Source organism: Haliotis cracherodii, unplaced genomic scaffold, assembly GCF_022045235.1.
Source record: "Haliotis cracherodii isolate W230 unplaced genomic scaffold, xgHalCrac1.p SCAF_10, whole genome shotgun sequence".
NCBI classification, from domain to species: domain Eukaryota; kingdom Metazoa; phylum Mollusca; class Gastropoda; order Lepetellida; family Haliotidae; genus Haliotis; species Haliotis cracherodii.
In genome coordinates this window covers 33391478-33412500 of record NW_027266265.1, presented here as the reverse complement: position 1 = coordinate 33412500, position 21023 = coordinate 33391478, and the positions used below count along the sequence as shown (strand labels likewise).

The 21023-nt window shown below is 40.9% G+C and overlaps 2 protein-coding genes and 1 pseudogene across 8 annotated transcripts in view; 1 reads left to right on the top strand and 2 right to left on the bottom strand.

The window, feature by feature from the left end:
* Positions 1-4882, bottom strand: part of LOC139454324 (uncharacterized) — a 6091-nt gene extending 1209 nt beyond the window's left edge. Inside the window, exons 1-4 of one of the 7 annotated variants that reach the window (XM_071235955.1) lie at positions 4813-4882; positions 3591-3773; positions 1233-2054; positions 1-490 (exon numbers count right to left, since the gene is read on the bottom strand). The exon at positions 1-490 is cut by the window's left edge and continues 1209 nt beyond it. In XM_071235955.1, coding sequence (XP_071092056.1) covers positions 1-490; positions 1233-2054; positions 3591-3754 — 1476 coding nt within the window. In that variant the 5' untranslated portion in view covers positions 3755-3773; positions 4813-4882. The other 6 variants (XM_071235956.1, XM_071235958.1, XM_071235959.1 and 3 more) reach the window with 6 other exon arrangements.
* Positions 4883-8403: 3521 nt separating this feature from the next.
* On the top strand, positions 8404-9504 carry LOC139449465 (neuronal acetylcholine receptor subunit alpha-7-like). The gene has a single exon (XM_071230882.1). It carries the CDS (start codon positions 8404-8406, stop codon positions 9502-9504), a length of 1101 nt encoding a protein of 366 aa, XP_071086983.1.
* A 7321-nt stretch (positions 9505-16825) lies between these two features.
* On the bottom strand, positions 16826-18510 carry LOC139449458 (uncharacterized; annotated as a pseudogene).
* Positions 18511-21023: the final 2513 nt, after the last annotated feature.

The window sequence follows — 21023 nt, the reverse complement described above, 5'->3', positions numbered from 1 at the left end:
GCAATCTTGCCTCATGCCTACAAGTCGGACTCTCAGTAACAGCGTGAACGGTGCCATGCACGGAGAAAAGTTCCATCTTGTTCGGCCGATGGAGATGTGCTTCGGGAATTTATACAGTCTAAGGGGAGACGACTGCGTGTCAGCTATCCTTTTCCAGGATTCAGATCGGGCGCATTCTGTAAACCGACTGGTGTTCGATCCCTTCTCATGCAGCGGTTCCTGCATTGATTGTACTTCGTAAAACGTTTGTTTGAATTTCCCCACATTTGAAGGCCTTTCCCATTTTATTTGCGTCTCGGTTGGTGAATCGGAGTGAATGTAATACTCCAACTTTTGAATATTAACCATTTCTGTGGACAAGCTGCAAGATGGGGATGACTCGAATGTCAAAGGTTTGGCATCTTTGTGTTGCATAGACATATCGCTGGTACTCATCGAGGCTTCTTGGGATTTCGTCCATGCGTTTTGTTGTGACTGCGTGATGCTGCCTCTGTAACGTAACGTTGATAACAGTCACATTTGTTGCATTAAGTTGATTAAGTCACGTACACAATGTAAAAGTGATAAGAGTCACGTACAGTAACGTATGTACACTAAGAATAGGTCTCCAGCAACCCATGGTGACTATGCGTGTCGTATGAGGCTACTAACGGGATCGGTTGGTCAGGCTCGCTGATTTGGTTGATGCATGACATCGTATCCCAATTGCGTGGATCGATGCTTATGATGTCAATCAAATTGATTGTCTGGTGTCGATTTTTACAGACCGCCGTAATATAGCTGTAATATTTCTGAGTTCGGCGTTAAACAACAAACAAACAAACAAAACACTAAGTAAACGTTATCAGAGTCACATACACACTACGTAAAAGTGATTACAAACAAGTAAACTAAGTAAACGTTACTACAATCACGTACACTACTTTATCAACAACAAAAATTAACCAAGCAAATTCTTGAAAAAATAACTATGCTTCAGAATCTTGAAAAAGAAGAAATTGACAGCCACAAAAAATATATTGTTGCAAGGTTGTCTTCTTAAAAAAACATTTAAGTTCGACAAATGGTCGTTTCCTAACACACTACATGCATAGGGTGCTCAGGTGATGTGGTTGATTCGATGCTCCTAATATCAATCACTGGATTGTCTCGTCCAGGTTCGATTATTTACAGCCCGCTTCACATAGCTGAAATATTGCTGAGTGTAATAACCAATAAACAAATAAACTTACGTTTCAATGAACTGGACTCTAAACTCCTCACTCCATGGCCCCTTCTTACAAGACGGCAGTCTGTTGTACCCATCAACAGCCCGTGCACGGAGCCACACCTTCAGACCGTGTGTTCTACGTGATTGGTTCAGTGCCCATTTAGCATGTCCAATCGCCAGCATCGACTGAGTTCGAAACAAACGAATATAAGGCTTGGCTGTGTCTATTATTTCTACCCAGTAATCGTCACGTCTATCGATCGGTTTGGATGTCGGTGTGATTGAAAGTGATGGGGAGGATGCGTAGTGTGTCTCCACCACGTACACCAAACCAGTGAAGTCATCCGCGTTGTCAGGAACACGCCATCTGATCTCCACAGTAGCAGGGGAAGAACTGGTGATGACATATTCCTGCTGTTCTACTTGGATTCTTCCCGGTAACGAGGAGTCATGTTCCGCTGGCTTCTCAGATGCTCCATCCGTTGAAATGGCGTCGTGACGAAGGCTTGAAGTGGCCAATGGTGCACTTGGAAGACCGGGGAAATGGTTCCGGTCTGATGTGACTCCGGTCTGTGGCAATGGGGCCGTTCTGTGTGTCTTTGTTGCATCTTTAAGAGATGATGGATAAGAGACACTCTTTGGAACACTCTTGTGGCCGGCGTCAAGTGATGGAGTTCTCTGATCATGAATGCGGCTGACACTGGACTCTGTACAGTGAGCGCCATGTTCTGTTGTTCGTCTGTGGGAAGATGGAGATGGACGGTCTGTGTAGGCAGGTGGAGGTCCTTCTGGGAGGCTGGCATCAACAGACTGAAAGGACGACCCACTGCTGACGCTTCTGAAGCTTAAAGAGAAGTCAATAGTTAAGTGGAGGTGTGAGTTAAAATGTGCAATTGCATTTGCAATCTCATTAAAATCAGACCTTAGTTCTCGCTACCGCTAAACAAAGATCTGAGGACACCCCATTAGGGGTCACGTCAGAACGACCTTTCATCCGACCAATCAGAGCGTCGCTTACAAGAGTATGAAAGTGACAGTCGGAATGTGATTTCTAACCATGCAAACTCGAAAACTTTAACACGGGGTATTCCGAACGATAGTTACGGGTTTAACGACTGAATCCTTACAATCTAGACCATTTATTAGCCATTCCAAAATGTTTTTTGTTCAGGTTTCAAATTTGAAATCGAGAATTTGTCAAAATATGTTTCGAAGCGTAGTCACAAATTTGAAATTAGTGCCGTAAAGCACGAGAAAGCTGCCCTCTGATTGGTCATTCCATTGGTCGGTCAAAGTTCGCGCAAGGTCTGTCTGCCGTGACCCGGCCCGTAATGGGATGTCCTCAGATCTTTGTTTAGCGATAGTGAGAAGTAAGATCTGATTTTAATGAGATTGTTATTTGTATTTCAGCCATTTTGTGACTGAAATATGTTAACATGAATTATATATTTTTTAAAAATGTATGTGTAGAATGTGTTTTTGTAAAGGAATTTTGGTTAGAAATTGAAGTACACCTAAACTCGAAGCTTACATATAATATTCATATGACCAGTCTAGATAAATTATTTTGCTACAACAAAAACAACTCTCGTTTCAACGATATACAACTCTTCTTGCAAAAAAATACATTCGCCAGTCAAACATTGAGATAACTCCATAGGCTTTCATTTCTTCACAAAAATATTGAAAGATGTATGTAAAATAGAAAGAAATATCACAATAAAAAATAGTGGTATTAATAAATTCGACAGAAAATGGAAAGAATTATCAGCCTGCTTCATATAATTTATCAGTCAATCCAATATATGTATATACTCATATCTTGATCACGGTTTAATGTCCTGTGAATTTTTAAACTTATATACCTCATGTACCTACATGTATGTTACAGATATATGTCTACTGAATTGAAATAAAAATAAAAAATAAAAAATAAATTTATAAAAACCAGTATGAGGTTATTAGACAGATATGAGTATGACATGATATTAAAAATTAAAAACCGGGTCACCAGCCACCAAAGCCTACCATACTAGGGACCATAGGTGTGAAATCGAAATTAAATTAATAAATAAATTTGAAAGCATGAGAGTGAGAAAAAAATAGTCAAATAATGTTAAAATTGTTTTAATTATTTCACCACATCATTCAGTAATATGTTTGTTTCATACATTGACAAGACCCATATACGGAACCCTGCCACACAACCACCCTCTGGGTCCAAGTATGAACCAAGTACATGAAAATAAATTAATATAATAATGCATCATGCTACAGGGCACCCTACCATCAAACCAATTCAACACTGTGCAAATTAACGAAGTTACGTCCCTTCCCTAACTGTGTCAGGATCACCATTACCTTCAAGTTCACTGCTTACCTATTACCTGTCGTCGAAGGAGGAAATATGACAATAAAATCCCCGGAGTCACCGGTCAGATCCCCGGTGGTGAGGCTGGACCGCGTCTGTATCCCTTGTTGTCGCATCCCCTCAGCAATGGCGGCCATGGTGTCGGTGTACGATGGGGGGCCGTCCTCGGCCATGTCTTCTTTTTAGTTTGTGCTGATATTTTGTAAAAGCACCATGAATAATGTCATTGACAGTGAATATATCACGCACGAATAAGCTTCAAGAACTGAAACCTTTGTACCTTGAGTTTAGTACAGAAAGTGACATTTTTACATTTTAAAAATTAAATTCAATAATAGTTCGTCGCATATCTTATATTAGTTATATAATTTGTTTAAATGTAACTAATTAATGTCACTAATTATAATAATTGACCTCAAAGATAATTATGATGATTACATAAGTTATTTATTCTATAACAACACACTCGCTACAATACAACTAAATATCAACATACATCGTTTTACTTTAGACAAGGAATGTCGGTATTTCCACATTTCACAGGGGATTTTCACATTCATAAATCTTAAAAAAACTCTCTGAACTACTTACTGAACGTGTGACGTGTTAGATGTTATCTCAAATCATATGCTAGTACGTATGGACCCAACTTGTACGTAGGCAGTTGCAGCTTACGTTATGTAGGTCATCATCTTCCCTGTATACAATCCTTCGCGAGCAACATGCCAGTAAGTAGTTTCCCGAATAGCGTATGTCAACAAGCAGGACACGCCCACTCACAGTTACGCGGAGGTACAGCGATTCACAACAAGGTCAGGGTTGTTTATATTAACTACGCTTTACAATTTCGTGTGTACTCTTACGTTATGCATTCCAACACTCGCATGGTGAAACCGCCGTCGGAAAATAAATCTTCCTCTACCATAGAATAACAATGAGAGTAAACGTTTTCATTTTCTTCGGTCATAGAGGGGACTGGTACTGATACCTTCGATGGTGTATGTTATGTACGCTGGGGGAGGTCGGGTAGCCTAGTGGTTAAAGCGTTCTCTCGTCACGCCGAAGACCCGGCTTCGATTCCCGACATGGGTACAATGTGTGAAGCCCATTTCTGGTGTCCCCCGTCGTGACATTGCTGGAATATTGCTAAAATCGGCGTAAAGTCAAACTCACTCACTCCTTTACACTGTCAGAGGCGACAGAAGTAGCTGACAGTCAGCCGCCAGATCACCTGTTTGCTGATGTCCCGTCAGTTCGGTAAACACTGGGCGCCGCCATTGTGGAGAGGTCGGCAAATGGCCTTTGTGCCGGAAATGACCTTTAGTGAGCGGCTATATAAACCACTCCGCGCTTACAATCTGGGCCACTACTTACTCCAATTTCCCAAAGAATAACCTAATTACCTAAATGAACACAAAATAAATAATCTTAATCAAAACAATAAATCATCCAATATCTTCACTCTAAAACTTAAAATACCTAAAATAGACACAACACTAGCCGATACACTAAATAAACAGACCGATCCTAACATCGCTAAAACCACCACACTAGCATACATACATGAAAATTGGCCAAATTGGTGTCACATATACACAGACGGATCCTCAGATCCGATCTCAAAACACACAGGTTGCGGAGTCCACATCGCACAACCAACCAAAGACACACATCTTACCGACTCCCAAACAACCAATCCATATTCACGGCCGAACTAATGGGCATGGCCTCAGCACTACACAATCAGCAATCCAAAAAACACCAAAAAATCCTCATCCCAACCGACTCCCTCAGTGGACTACAAGCCCTCAAAAATAAAAATACTAAAAACCGCCCCAAACTAATAAATCAAATACTCAATAGCTCAAACAACTTAACTAAGGTAGGTAAACAAATAGAGCTCATTTGGATCCTCGCCCACGTAGGAATCTTTGGAAATGAAAAGGCAGATAAAGCAGCAAAATTATCCCTTAAACTCCCAGAAATAAGCTTAAATTTACCCAGTTCAAAATCAGAAATCAAAAGTGTCACTAAACAAAAAATCAACAAAAAAAGGCAGAATATATACCAAAACTCAAATGGCCAAATCAGGAAAGTACTCAAAAAAAACCTAAATAAACCAAAAATACTACACCCATCCCAAAATATCGACAGAATAATTACCAAACTACAAACAGGCCATACCAAACTAAATAATCACCGTAAAATAGCTAAACTACACACAACAGGAAACTGCCCACATTGCAAACAACAAGAAACACCAGAACACGTACTCATTACACACTACCAAACACACCGAACAACACTACAGACAACCCAAAATCTTAAAACGGACTTACACTAGAATCAATCCTAAATCCACAAAATAAATTAGAAAAATTCAAAGCCTTAGGCATATACCTAATAAAAACAGGACTAATTAGCCGCATTTAAACCCCAAATAAAATATTAAAACCAAAACTACCTTATTTGATAACCACCCAACACACACAGCTCCCTTAGTTCGTCCCCCACCCACTCTTGGCATTCTTTCCAAATCTCAACATTTCAAAATTACTATATAAGCAACCCCTAAAGCCCCCCTCCTGGGTTGCACAAACTCACTTTTCCCCTATTTGGAAACACATTAAATGGCCTGGCCGGGCCCGTGTGCGACATACGCTTGTAGTCGGAAAGCGCACGTTAAATCTCCAATATAAGTAAGTAAGTAACAATCTGGGGACCCGTGTGCGAGGACGCTTATGCGGAAAGCGCACTTTAAATCTCCAATAGTAAGTAAGTAATGAAATCTGGGTCGTGATATTTCGACTATACAGTAAGCAGGAAACGGGGATGGTCAAGTATCCCAAGGGAGTTGTGCTGTGTCCTTTATGTCTGCCGTTCCATAATTAGCCATGTCCATAGGCATGTAGTCATTTAATTGTGTTAGATTTGTTAGGTTTCATTAGTTTACTAGTAATTGTGTATCAATTTTGACAGCGTTTCTAGACCCTCCTGGCCTTGCGTCTTGAGATCGTCGCACATTCTTTCGGCCTACGTTCTATATATGTAGCTCTATAAATAAACGACGAGTGGGAGTTGTTTATCGTACAATAAAACACTGCAGGGAGAATATACCACGAGGGACGCATCCCCGAGTGGTTCATTCTCTCTACTGTGTTTTATTGCACGGCAAACAACGACCACGAGTCGTTCATTCTCTCTACTATGTTTTATTGCACGGAAAACAACGACCACGAGTCGTTTATTTCTTACAATTGTAGAGACTATTAAAGGATGATGATAAAATGTACAAGCTTTATATATATTTCCCCGAATTCTAATAATGATGACTCCATCAATAGAATCCAACCTCGGCAATAAATTGTTTGATAGGCATTAGTTATAAGTTGACGGATGACAAGGTAGACACAAGTTTATGGATAACAACTTCTTTAATACTGTGAAAAAGTGACGTTAGATAGATTGTGGGCTGGTTTCCAGAAACTTACAATCACACCTTAATCTTAACTCACGATTAGCTGTGACGTGTATGTACACGTGTATGTTTTATAATGCGCTTGAGAGTGAGTGAATTTCTTTGATTTAACCTTACAACTGAAAAGTTCTCACGGCGTTTTAGTGACAGAGATATCAACGTCACGCACATTTTTATCGGGTAACCATTAAATGTAATACGGATCGTTAATTTCACGTGTTAATTTCACGTGTTAATTTCACATGTTAATTTCACATGTTCCTTTCACGTTAAAATTTCACATATTAATTTCACGTGTTAATTTATGAGTTTGTTTCGCGTCTTCATTTCATAAATTAAATTCACGTGTTATTTTAACATGTTAATTTAACGTTTTATATTCCACATATTAACTTAACGTGGTAATTTCACATGTTATTTTTACCTGTTAATTTGAAGTTGTGCAGGTTGTAAATCAGGTGATTAATAAATGTTTTCATATTTACAGGTGTTTGTTTTAGTTTTAATGATTGAAAACGTTCGCGCATACAATACCCAGTTACACATGAGGGCGTACTGTTTATCGACATTGTAAATGCAAAATTTTCCATAGCACCTTTTGGCTACCTGTCTCTAAACCTCGATGAGACATACATAACGTCATTTCCGATCTAGAATGTCATCTCGTTATGTTGGTTGACGTTGTATGTTTCCATGACAACTGAACCAGCTGGGTAGTAGACTGCAGAGATGTCTGATAATCAGTCATCAAACAGAATATATAAGGAATAGGATGATACGGGTGTTCAGTGTCACTATTTTTCAAATTTGGAAATGAGAATACAAATGAACAAAAGCATTCACGAACAGTCCGGAAAATGTCTACACTTCAAATACCACTTAACGTTTTTTTTACTGAGCAGATTGCGACATACATTGCCTTTCGTTTTTCTACGATATGTACATAGACGTGTTTTCCTACTGATACAAATGTCATTAGGTACCATGGAGACCACATTCCAACTTATGTATAGTTAAACAGCTGAAACTAATCCATTGTCTGCACAACTCTTAATACACGCCGTTACGACTTGTTATCAATAGAGCATGTAATATATTAAGTGTTCCAATTGCATTGACATACAGCACAGCAAATGACCTGTAAGTCGATATTGATCAGACAGATCCTTTGTTCTTGTGATAGATCGATTATAATTCCAGTCGGCAGGTGATTGCTTTTGGCCAGTTTGTCATGGTTACCGATCATCAAATACGTTTCGTGATTGTCGTTATTAGCCATGCGGGACAAAACATTAACTGATCTCCATCCGTGTGTTGATTGTGGTGAGAGTGTGAGAATTTGATATGGCATGCTACGTGAAAATATCAGTGGTCACCATAGGTTTAATCATATCACTAGTAAGAGCTGATACGGTAACCAGGGACGTGATAAGTCATTTGAGGAAGGATCTTCTTGCACAACAAGATAATGCTGTTCCACCGTTCAAAGGAAACTCGAAATCAGTAGACGTTTCACTGTCCTTCACCCCGGTCACGATCCTAGACCTGAACTCTGTTTCCCAAGTGTTGTCTGTGACTGGATATCTCATGGTAAGATGGCTTGACTCGAGACTCACTTGGAATGTTCACAATCATTCAGATGTCCGATTGATGGAGGTAAGAAGTGGCGACATATGGACACCCACTATTTCTGTTGGCAACAGTGTATCAGACATGAATCCAGTGGAAACTCAGCTACCTGTTGTTGTCATGCCCTCAGGGAGCATCATCTGGCAAGTATTGGATGTATTTCGAACTGTGTGTAAAATAGACGTGTCGCGATTTCCTTTCGATACTCAACACTGTAAGATTTTGTTTGCTCCTTCGTATGGATACAATGTCAAGATCATCATAAATGACGAAGAAGTTCCAGGCAAAGACAAACTGGACGAAAATGGGGAATGGAAAATGCTTAGCGTGTCCCTGAACCTCTCATCAATACAAACATTTGAAATTGCCGAATACATGCTCACATTGGAAAGGAAATATGTTTACTATCTCATTAACTTTCTCATCCCCATGGGCCTCATGTCCATCCTTAACCCATTCGTGTTCCTCATCCCAGCTCGGTCTGGGGAGAAACTTGGCTACTTGATGGCTGTCTTTGTTTCTCATACAATGTTCCTGAGTCTGATCCACGGCAACATGCCGCCCACTTCGGACCGCACATCCAGGCTCTCTCTGTACCTGTTGATGAACGAGATCCAAGGATTCCTCACCATCTTTGCTTCTATCATCGTGCTCGGGGTTCATCACCAGAAAGTGGTGGCCCAGACCAACACAACATCCGCGTACCCAAAATCTGAACCTTGCGGATTCCGTGACTGGGAACGTTTTATTGACTGTGTATTTTTTGTCGTGTCACTGATAATGGCGAGTAGCAGTATCTTGATTTTGTGTATATAGTTTAGTCATTGAATTATGAAATCTAATTATGATAAAAATAATCACACCAATTGGATTGTCAAATGAGTGTTGTGTGACACGAGTAAAATATCTTACTATTTTTATAGTTTTTAGTGATGTTGTTGGATTGATCTGAAACTTCGTTTGTGTGTTTGTCACCATTAGAGGGTTCAAGATTTATTTTTAGACACGTGTGAGTGAGTGAGGTTTTACGCCGCTTTTAGCAATATTCCAGCAATATCACGGCGGGGGACACCAGAAATGGGCTTCACACATTGTACCCATGTGGGGAATCGAACTCGGGTATTCGGCGTGACGAGCGAACGCTTTAACCACTAGGCTACCCGACCGCCCCTAGACACGTGTGAGGTTTCCATGGAAGAACATATCCCTATTAATCCAAGCTGGTCGGAAGAGTCAACTATTATGAGGATCGGATGATCAAAATGGTTGACCTGGCTCATCGTACTCCTACTATCACCGTTGCATGGATCGTTTACCACGCTATCAGCCACTGGAATCGGGGATCATATACTGTTATGTAACCGTACAAAGTTTGTAAGAAGTGCTTCTTTTTAAACTACATCTTTGAGGATTCCGGAGCCGAAGAGGACCAGAATAACCCATGCTGGTCGACTAGAATGAGGATTGTGTGGCTATAATGTCTGACCTGGCTGTTTCTTGAAGAGGAATATTACATGTTGAAACTGTATACTTTAATCTGATGCGCCACTGCGCCATTTACATGCACCGTAAGTCAAGGGGGCAGTCACGAAACCAAAGTATAAAAGAAAAGCAAATCAAGAAACACCCGGCAAGATAAACATTAACTGGACGGGACATATTCATTCTGAAATAAGTATTCTAGATCGATCGAGCAATAACACCTATTCTACTTTACGTTCAAATAGTGCCGAAATCCGCACAAAGCACCAATTACAACGTCTAGACCGACAACAATAAGGTGAGTGACTGATTATGGTTTTACGCCGTTTTTAGCAATATTCCAGCAATATCACGGAGGGGGACACTTCACACATTGAACCCATGTCGGGAATCGAAACCGGGTCTTCGGTGTGACGGCTACCCGACCGCCCCTATAAATCAGAAAGAAAAGCTACATTCAGTTCTCGGGGCCAATGTTTATACGAATGATGATGACGTCATTTCTGTGAGGACGTCTTACACCACCAGGATGACGCCTTCTACACCAGCGGGATCCAGGCACTCCAGCTTCATTGACAGAATTATGTGGACACCTCGGGGTGGGGGGGATTGGGGGATGTTGAAAAATACTAAGCAAACAACTCCATTAACACCACATAGCTAGGCTCAGAACCTTTCAGCCACCCCTTCGCTAAATTTAATTTCGAAGAACCCGAGTACCTTGAATAGCGTGGACGTGTCAAAACTACGACTTTTATGTGTATGAATAGATATGTGACTGCGTGCACCTGATGCAATAGCTGTGAGGGGTTCAGTAAACAATATCACAAACAAAGCAATGCACCCGTGCAGAAAATCTAAACCCTTTACAAAACCAGGCGTTTTGAAAATTTCAGGTCAAGTTGACCTTGATTTTCAAAATGTATTACGTGTGTCATGTATTATATACAACTCATGGTTGTCACTAAGTACTGAAGTATATTTGTTGTTGAATGTGGTTGTATTTTGGCTTGCAACATGGTCTTTATTTTTTTAATATACACAATGAAAAAAGATAAACACACCCTAATATTTTTCATTATTGTTTGGTCTAAATATTTGTAACACTCATGAAAGATATAATTACGGGAAGAATTGTGTTTTCTCGAGATGGTGTGAACAGTCATGCGTGCCGAAAGCTCGCGTGCCATGCATGGTATGCCCGTGCAGCATGCTACCCTCCATCTCTAAAAGCAGTACATCCAAACGTTGAAATTGCTTTCTTAAGCTCGGTTTTAAACAGATATTCCATGACATTGTGTGACCATGGCACGAAGGCGATTATCAAACGCCACAAGATGGTAAATAATCGGCATGCATAACGCAGGAGTGTCCTGTAATGCCATTGTTCGGAATTTGGGGTATCACCACACTGACGTAAGCCGTTTAGTCGAGAACCATGCTCAGACCGGTGATGTACAGGACCGTCCCAGATCCGGAAGACCTCCTGTGACAACACATCGCGAAGATAGGCAGGGACCTCCTTCGTCTCATACGCCGAGAACCCTTTTTAACAAGTACTCGTCTAAAATAGCTGTGGTTGCCCAATCGTCGTTTCAGCACCAGAACCGCCAGGCACCGACTGAAAGCAGCAGGACTGAGGGCTAGACGAGTCATTGTTGAGAGATCACCACAAAGCTGCTCGTTAAGCATGGTGTATTGCGCGACAGAACTGGAATCTGAGAACTTGGAGACTGATCCATTGGTCAGACGAAAGTCGTTTTCTGCCCCACGTCACTGATGGAAGAATGAGAGTTGGGAGGCACCGGAACACGGCCTATACAGCCCCAGGAACATTAAACCGACTGTTGCATACGGCGGGGGCTCGGTAATGGTTTGGGGGTGTATCTCTCACGATTGCAGGTTGGATTTGGTCACCGTAAGGGGCAACTTAACAGGGGCTCAGTACACTCGGGACGTTTTGAGGCCAGTCGTCGTTCCTCATTCTGACAACCACCCTCTTGCTACTCGACCTCAGTACATGGATGACAATGCCAGGCCTCATCGTTCGCATGCAGTCGTGGATTGCGCGAGGGCCAATGCAATAGCGACTCTACCCTGGCCAGAAATGAGCCCAGATGTGAACCCCCTTGGGATATTCTGGGGCGGCGCATACAGGCACGAGATTCTCCTGTACAAGATTCACGCCAACTGGAAGCAGCATTGCATCAGGGGTGGTTGTTGTTGACCCATCAACAAATCCAACGTCTGACTGGAGGCATGAGACGTAGGGAGGAATGCATCATCCGGGCACGTGGCGGTTATACCCGCTACTGATCTGTTTCACGTGTCATGTCTAGGAGAGACCTTAAGGAACATGAAACATCAAACGTAACTCGTTTACTTAATCCTGCAGCTCCATACTTTTTTTGGTATTGTTTAAGGTAAAAAAACAGTACCTGTGTTACCATGTTTTTATCAGTAAATTTCAATCACAACTCATCAATATATTTTTTATTTGTTGTCAAATGTTTGTTCTATCCGATGACATTGGTATCGCCAAGCTCCTGTGGTCAGTCATCCCATGCCATGATTTTTGCCATTTGTCATGGCTCAGAAATAGGTGTGTGCTTAACTTTTTTCTTTGTGTATATTTGATTTGGTGCACTCAACTTTGTAAACTATTTTTCCTGTAATTTCTTCTGGTCTGTCATTATTCCAGCAATACCAAGCCGGGAACCATGCACGGAATCAAAACCGGGTGTTTGCCTATTAGATTAGACAATAATCGACACATTGATAATTTGCCGGAACCAGATGATCAGTTTGACGCAATCGAGAGCTCGACAGAATGCATATATACATACCTTGGGGTTGTCTACATTCCCGAGAAGTAGCCTTAATGGAGAGTGAGTGAATGTTGTTTTGCATTACAGTGAGCAAAATCCGTTCTTGTGACAGCGGACAGCGAATATATTGTGTAATCTATTTTATAGCAAAATCCCCGCAATCAACTAAAGTCGGCGAGTCTGATCACCCCATCCACTTAGTCGCCTTTCACAAGCACAATAAGACAACTGGGGATCAAATCTAGCCCGGAATCCCCACAATATTGAATGTAATCATGACAAGGTTAAGTCTTAAAGAGAATTTTATCCGGATGGGTTGTCTTTAAAAGTGTTCGAGCGCAGATAGAACACAATTTAAGGTATATTAATGAGACACTTCCAGGTCTATAACGGTTGCATTGACTCTTAAAGGGTGTATTCTAGATAATAATAAAACTCTTCCAGGTCTTATACGGTTGCATTGACTATTAAAGGGTGTATTCTGGATTATAATAAAACACTTCCAGGTATACTACGGATTGATTGACTCTTAAAGGGTGTATTCTAGATAATAATAAAACACTTCCAGGTCTAATACGGATGCATTGACTATTAAAGGGTGTATTCTGGATTATAATAAACACTTCCAGGTATACTACGGATTGATTGACTCTTAAAGGGAGTATTCTAGATAATAATAAAACACTTCCAGGTATACTACGGATTTATTGTCTCTTAAAGGGAGTATTCTAGATAACAATAACACTCTTCCAGGTCTTATACGGTTGCATTGACTCTTAAAGGGAGTATTCTAGATAATAATAAAACTCTTCCAGGTCTTATACGGTTGCATTGACTATTAAAGGGTGTATTCTGGATTATAATAAAACACTTCCAGGTATACTACGGATTGATTGACTCTTAAAGGGTGTATTCTAGATAATAATAAAACACTTCCAGGTCTAATACGGATGCATTGACTATTAAAGGGTGTATTCTGGATTATAATAAACACTTCCAGGTATACTACGGATTGATTGACTCTTAAAGGGAGTATTCTAGATAATAATAAAACACTTCCAGGTATACTACGGATTTATTGTCTCTTAAAGGGAGTATTCTAGATAACAATAACACTCTTCCAGGTCTTATACGGTTGCATTGACTCTTAAAGGGAGTATTCTAGATAATAATAAAAACACTTCCAGGTCTTATACGGTTGCATTGACTATTAAAGGGTGTATTCTGGATTATAATAAAACACTTCCAGGTATACTACGGATTGATTGACTCTTAAAGGGTGTATTCTTGATAATAATAAAACACTTCCAGGTCCAATACGGTTGCATTGACTATTAAAGGGTGTATTCTGGATTATAATAAAACACTTCCAGGTATACTACGGATTTATTGACTCTTAAAGGGAGTATTCTAGGGAATAATATAACACTTACGGGTATATAACAGATTGATTGACTCTTAAAGGGTGTATTTTAATTCTAGATAATAATATAACACGTCCAGGTATATAACGGATTGGTTGACTCTTAAAGGGAGTATTCTAGATAATAATAAAACACTTCCAGGTCTTATACGGTTGCATTGACTATTAAAGGGTGTATTCTAGGGAATAATATAACACGTACGGGTATATAACGGATTGATTGACTCTTAAAGGGTGTATTTTAATTCTAGATAATAATATAACACATCCAGGTATATAACGGATTGGTTGACTCTTAAAGGGTGTATTCTAGATAATAATAAAACACTTCCAGGTATATAACGGATTGGTTGACTCTTAAAGGGAGTAGTCTTGAAAATAATAAAACACTTATTTTTAATAAGTATATCGCTGATTGGCTGTTTCTGAACAGTATTTAATAAAGTAAAAGTATACGGACAACTTTATGGATAACAACTTCTGGTTTATTACATGTAGCGACGTTTCGATGTATATTCTTACACCATTATCAAGCTAGAGTATTATCAAAAGTATTATTTAGACTTCCACACTTCCACATATCACAAAGATGAGCTGACGCTTACAGGTAAGTCGTAGGGTGTCATTAACACACTTAGGGGTATCTTACGGATGGGTTGACTCGGGACTCTTCGGGTGGTAATAAATAGCCTCAATCAACTACTTCAGATTACAGTCTGATAACTTCGCTATATCCAACTTTGTTATGATGGAGTTCAGCCATACATACCTAAACCGACACGCCGCTTAGTTTAAGTGCCACTTAGTTTAGGGGTTTTAACTCATACGTTCCTTTATATAAATGTCATGTCGAGAGCATATTGAGTGCTTGTTTACTTTGACTGTGGGACTTTTGCTGTGTAGTTGTCTGATCAAGGTTACAACATTCAAGGCCTCAGTAAAGCTTTGAAAGGGTTTTATGGTAGACATGTGGATGACATTTCCAAATCTGACGCATCAGTGACAAAAAAAGATGTCCAGTGCAATTCCCTATTTTCACTTGTACCATGTGTTCCCATGTTGTTTTTTCAGGTGAACAATTGACTTGCCCTTGCATGTGTTTTGACGGGTGCCACCACTGGGGCAGGATACGCCCACCTTGTCGCGAACACCTGGTATCATTACTATTTGATAGTGAATCATAAACACATGCTCATGATATAGTCGGAATCGAACAAACGACTCTGCTATGTGCAGAGATTTCTATTGGACATGGAAAGGGTTTGATCGCTTTATTTGAATTCAGAGCTCAAACCTAAAGTCACATCGGCCGTGTTTCAGCCATATCGTGACTATTATAAGCTATACATTAATAATCATTACATTTAGATTCCATAAAAAAAACTGTCAACGAAGGACAGTAAAATAACTAGACTATCACATATTTGTTTATAAAACTAGCATGTAAATATCCAAAAATATATCACTCTACATAACAATACATGATAAAGGCGGGCTTGCATCCCCAGCAACCAAAGTTAGGCCGCCACACTGGGGGACCATGGGGAGTAACGATACCTGTGCTACCGCCATGGTACCCCAGCAGGATTTACACCATCCCACCAGTTGCTGGCGGGTGTCATCAAACTCTTCGATTAAAATAGTAGTCAGAATAACCTTATTTTGAATGATGTGGTCTTACATAAACTTTGAATAGTTAGTTTACATATAAAACGACAACTGTACAGCAGCCCCGTCGCCGCGTTAGTCATATGATCGTCTTAACTCACGCGTCACGCACAGATCGGGGCTAGAGATGATTCATTGCAAGGGGCATGTGCTCTATTTATAGGCACTTACACATTACACATTGAAGTGTTTCCCAAATGACGTGGTGACAAACATATACGATTGTGTATTGTAGGGTGCCCAGTGGTTGACGTCTTCGCTCACCCCGCCGATCTCATGGGTTCGATTCTCAACATCCATTTTGGGGGTTCTCCCGTGGCAGGAGTACTGCTAGGCAACAAACACACACTTACAAACAGTGAGTGATGGGTGCTACGGGTAGAGCAGGACACCCTTGCTCGCACCTGGTGTCATCACTGATTTTCAGTGATCCATTCATATGATTTCACCACTGTTTAACCTTAAGTTCTCAAAGGATTCTGTTTCGGCGGATGATCGAGTCTTGTTGCTCCCTGCCGTTGACGCTTTATATTTAAATATAACATTATACACAAAACGAGGATTTTACAATGACATTTATTTTATTTACAAATGACGTTAAACCTGTACATCTAAGGTGAGGTGAGGTGAAATGGAGTTTAACGTCGCGTCCATGATTATTGCGCTTACATAGCGACGTGCATTGACGCGCGCGCGCGCGCGCGCGCGCGTGTGTGTGTGTGTGTGTGTGTGTGTGTGTGTGTGTGGGTGTATGTGTGTGGCTGCTTGTACTAGTCCGGACTAATGCCGATTTATAGTGCTAGCCCACTGAGATACCATGCCGCAGTTTAACATGAATACCCTACTCAGACACAGTATACTGACTCCGAACCGACCAGTCCTTGTTTTAGCCCCTTAATACCGAGCGCCAGGCAGGGTAACAACAAGTACCATCTTTTAACGTCTTTTGGTATGACGTGGCCGGGGATCGAACCCCGGACCTCACGCTCCAGGGCGGACGCTCTACCACTAGACCACGGAGACTGTCTGTACATCTAAGACATGTGTATATACAGATTGATGTGAGCAATACGTCACCGAAACCTCGTTTGGACCAGACCAAACCATGGTTGATAAAATTAGCACCTGGCATCGCCACTGAGGTGTCGATTGTTGATCATTATAGCATCAATTTGGTCAAGGGATCTTCACACGGTAGAGAGACCTCTTCGAATGTACGGCCCATACAAGCGAGCAAATGCATGCGTGGCCCAGCGGTCTATCACACTACTTTTTGCAGCGAAGAGTTACATCCCTTAACCAGGCCAGGATCTGCCCTGATTGCCGTCATTCTCCTATCAGCACCACAACCCTGCTCATAGGTTTCACAAAGGTGGTAAACATCAACAACAAGCCATAACATAATTGAAAACCTAAGGCATATATCACGAGACATCAGAATTAGTACTTATCTGAACGAATATGTATGACAGACATAAGAGCCTCTGGCTACAAACCTACCCACTGTTCCAGCCCAGGGCAGATGACTGGCGTCCACTGGGGAACAGTTCAGAGTAAGATGGAGGGAGGTCTGCGATGACGTCATTGACGGCGTCATACGGTGGGGGAGGAGAGTGTGTGCTAGACAGAGACTGAAGGGGAAAGATGTGAGAGGGTGATAAGGATTCTGGATTCGGGAAGGGTTCATGAAGAGGTGGAGCTGTTGGCACGCATCTCTCTAGCACACCACTTTCTAGCTCGCCACTTTCTACACTTGTCCGTGCATTTATGTTCTTTCAAAACCCTGTTGATTCCGTCAACTCCTCTGTCAGTATCTCCGTACGTCCGAGACACAGAATGAACAGTTGGTTCTGATAGATGGAACACGCCATTAGCTCCCAAGGCCCCTCTGAGTCCACAGAGGACACGCTCTCCGCGGGATTCGTGAAATGAGAAGTGAATCAGCTCGTCCAAAGCCCTGCAGTCCTTCCGGCTCCTTCCCACACTGTCCACAAACACACTCTCTTTACCAAACACCTCTTCAATGAACACCAGCTCCCCCTCTCTCACGTCACGCCCCAGCGTCTTCATCAACCATGTCGTCGCCCTCTTCATCGGCGCTACCATAGGCGAACAGGTTGATATGGGAAAGATTTCGTTTTTGTATTCTGCACACATAGATTTAATTACACTATGTAATTGTTTGTACCTCTTCAAATTAGCGTGCCATGCGTTCTTGTGGGGACTTGTCTTTGATAGAGGAATGTTCACAGCCACAATGTCGCCTGTTCCTAACGTGCCATACAGCTGTCCCTTAAAAATCAGCGTTCCCTTTTCTTTTGACTCGTCACTTCCGCTATTGTCCAGTATGGCTACTCTGTGTCTGTGGGGGGTTGTGGGATAGGTAGAACTGTGTTTCCAGTTCAGTAGACCCATATTGAATTTCCTCCTGTATAAATGTAAACGAACATATAGATATATTGGATACATGGGACATTTTGCAGGTTTAAACAAGGTCTATATGATACCATTGGGCAAGAGTGGATAAGTTGTACGAGGAGCCGAAATTCGATCCAAAGAGTTGCCCCCCTTTTGCATAACTTCAGACTTTCTTCCCACATCATGAGGGCTCGCCGTAATATAGTTCAAAATGCGTTAAAACTCACTCACTCACCAAAACACCCACTCATTCACAAAGAATTTGATAATATTGGAAACATTTGTCATTCATAAACAGAAAATATATAAGTATATAATATTAATTATATAGTAATTGTGTAAGGAATAAACATGAATATAATTATTGATTATGGCACTTGTAAGATAATGATCAACACATAAGAGAGGACAAACTATTATATTGGTAAATAATAAGTGTTTATGTAATCTTGTGTACTGAATACTGCTTAAACTACAGTTTGCCAAGCGAAATCAAAATAAGGTGAGACAAAATAATATTCTTAATACTGTACATTTGAAGTAGTCGTTTTGAAATTGTTCAATCCATAATTCAAAAATTGAATACACTTTGAATTACATTATTTTGAATTTTATCAAATGAAAGAAAGTGAACGATGTGTATTTCTATATTTCAAGACGCATATACATGTTGGTTGGTTTGTTGTTTAACGCCGCACTCAGCAATATTCAAGCTATATGACGGCGGTCTATAAATAATCGAGTCGGGAACAGACAATCCAGTGATTAATATCATGAGCATCAATCCACACAATTGGGACATGTTCAACCAAGTCAGCGAGCCTGACCACCCGATCCCGTTAGTCGCCTCTTACGAAAAGCATAGTTGCCTCTTACGGCAAGCATGGGTTGCTGAAGACTTATTCTACCCCGTATCTTCATGGGTGATATACATGTGATATCATAGTAAATATACTACTTGAACAATTTAGTCATAATCATAGTGCATAATTATCCAACACCTTACCTCTTTTGCTTCCTATTGCCTCCTATTCCGTCGAAATATTCTTATCATATCATAACATACACAGCTCTTTTATATAAACGCATTTCATGAGGTGTTGTGTGTTTACATGCAAAAATAAACACAACTCATTTTCTTTAGTTCTCAGAAAAAAAACGCATGTGAACATTGCGATGCGGTTTCTGGTCGAGCTATATCAATGGGCGTTTGTTGTTACGGTCTGTTTACTTCAAAGTTTCCATTTCCTTTACGTGTGGCTATCAATAAATCTTCACTTCTGTTGCAAGCACAGGTAGCAACAGTGACAGACTTACGTGGAATCTATTATTTTATTGAGGCGTATCACCACCCTGCTATATAACTGCCACTACTTTGGGATTCCGGGTAAGAATAGATCCCCAACAACCTAAGGTTGTCGTAAAGAGGCGATTTTACCTTGGGGGTCGGGCTTGGTGACGTGTGTCATCGTACCTCCACTGCGTGGATCGTTGCTCATAATATCAGTCTCTTGATTGCCTGATCTAGACACGATTGTTTCTTATTACAGACTGTCGGCATATAGCTAGAGTATTGCCGAATACGGCGTAAACAACAAACAAACCACAAATCATAATAGTCAGACAGCATCCCAACTGCGTTCTCAGCTCCCTGAGGAGTATACGTCACAATCGCGATATAAATGAAGGTTTCAATTCCACGTGCGCAGGTAAACGATTCGATGCAAAGGGTGTACAAAGTGCGAACTGTGTTTCTGCCATTGGTGTTCTCTATGCAAAGCAAAGCAGTGCTTGTTTTTAATTATCACAAGCGCCAAATAATACACATCATTTGTAATAACTCTTTTCTACATATTTTGCCGAACGTGACATTTGTTTGCATATATAGATAAATACAACACATTTGGTTTTCACATGTAAAATAAATTATTAAACGCACATCGCGAGAAGGGTATTTATAAAACCAACACTGACTTAAGTAAATCGATTGTACGAACCCCAAAATATATAAGTGAAACATGCCGTGTACCTATATATGTTTTGACACCCTCACCCCCATCCCCCATCCCCCATAACCCAGCAGGGTATTTCCACCAGCTGCATGCATCAGCTGAGTTGAAATGCGTTTATGTAGGCCAATATCAATTTGAAGTTGTGAACCGAAGGCTGCAGTAGAGTGTCTATATATAGTCACATAGGTTTTACCCGGGTTTAAAGAGGAACGGACAAACCATGACAACCGCATCGATGCTATTTTGAGACATTATGGTTCATTTACGCGGTGTTTTTCGAGAAATTGTTAAAGGTGCTTAGTGAATGTGCTTTCTACGTTTATGTTGCCCCTATACAAACCGCCATGGTGTTTCAGTGACGAGTACGCCGTCACGCTAGAGAAACGTCTCACCCACAGAGGATCCGACTAGTAATTGACAAAAGCTGAATCGCTTGGGCAAGAGTATACATACGCGTGAAGTCGAAAAATAGGAAACTACACACCATTGCATTAAGGCGTATTG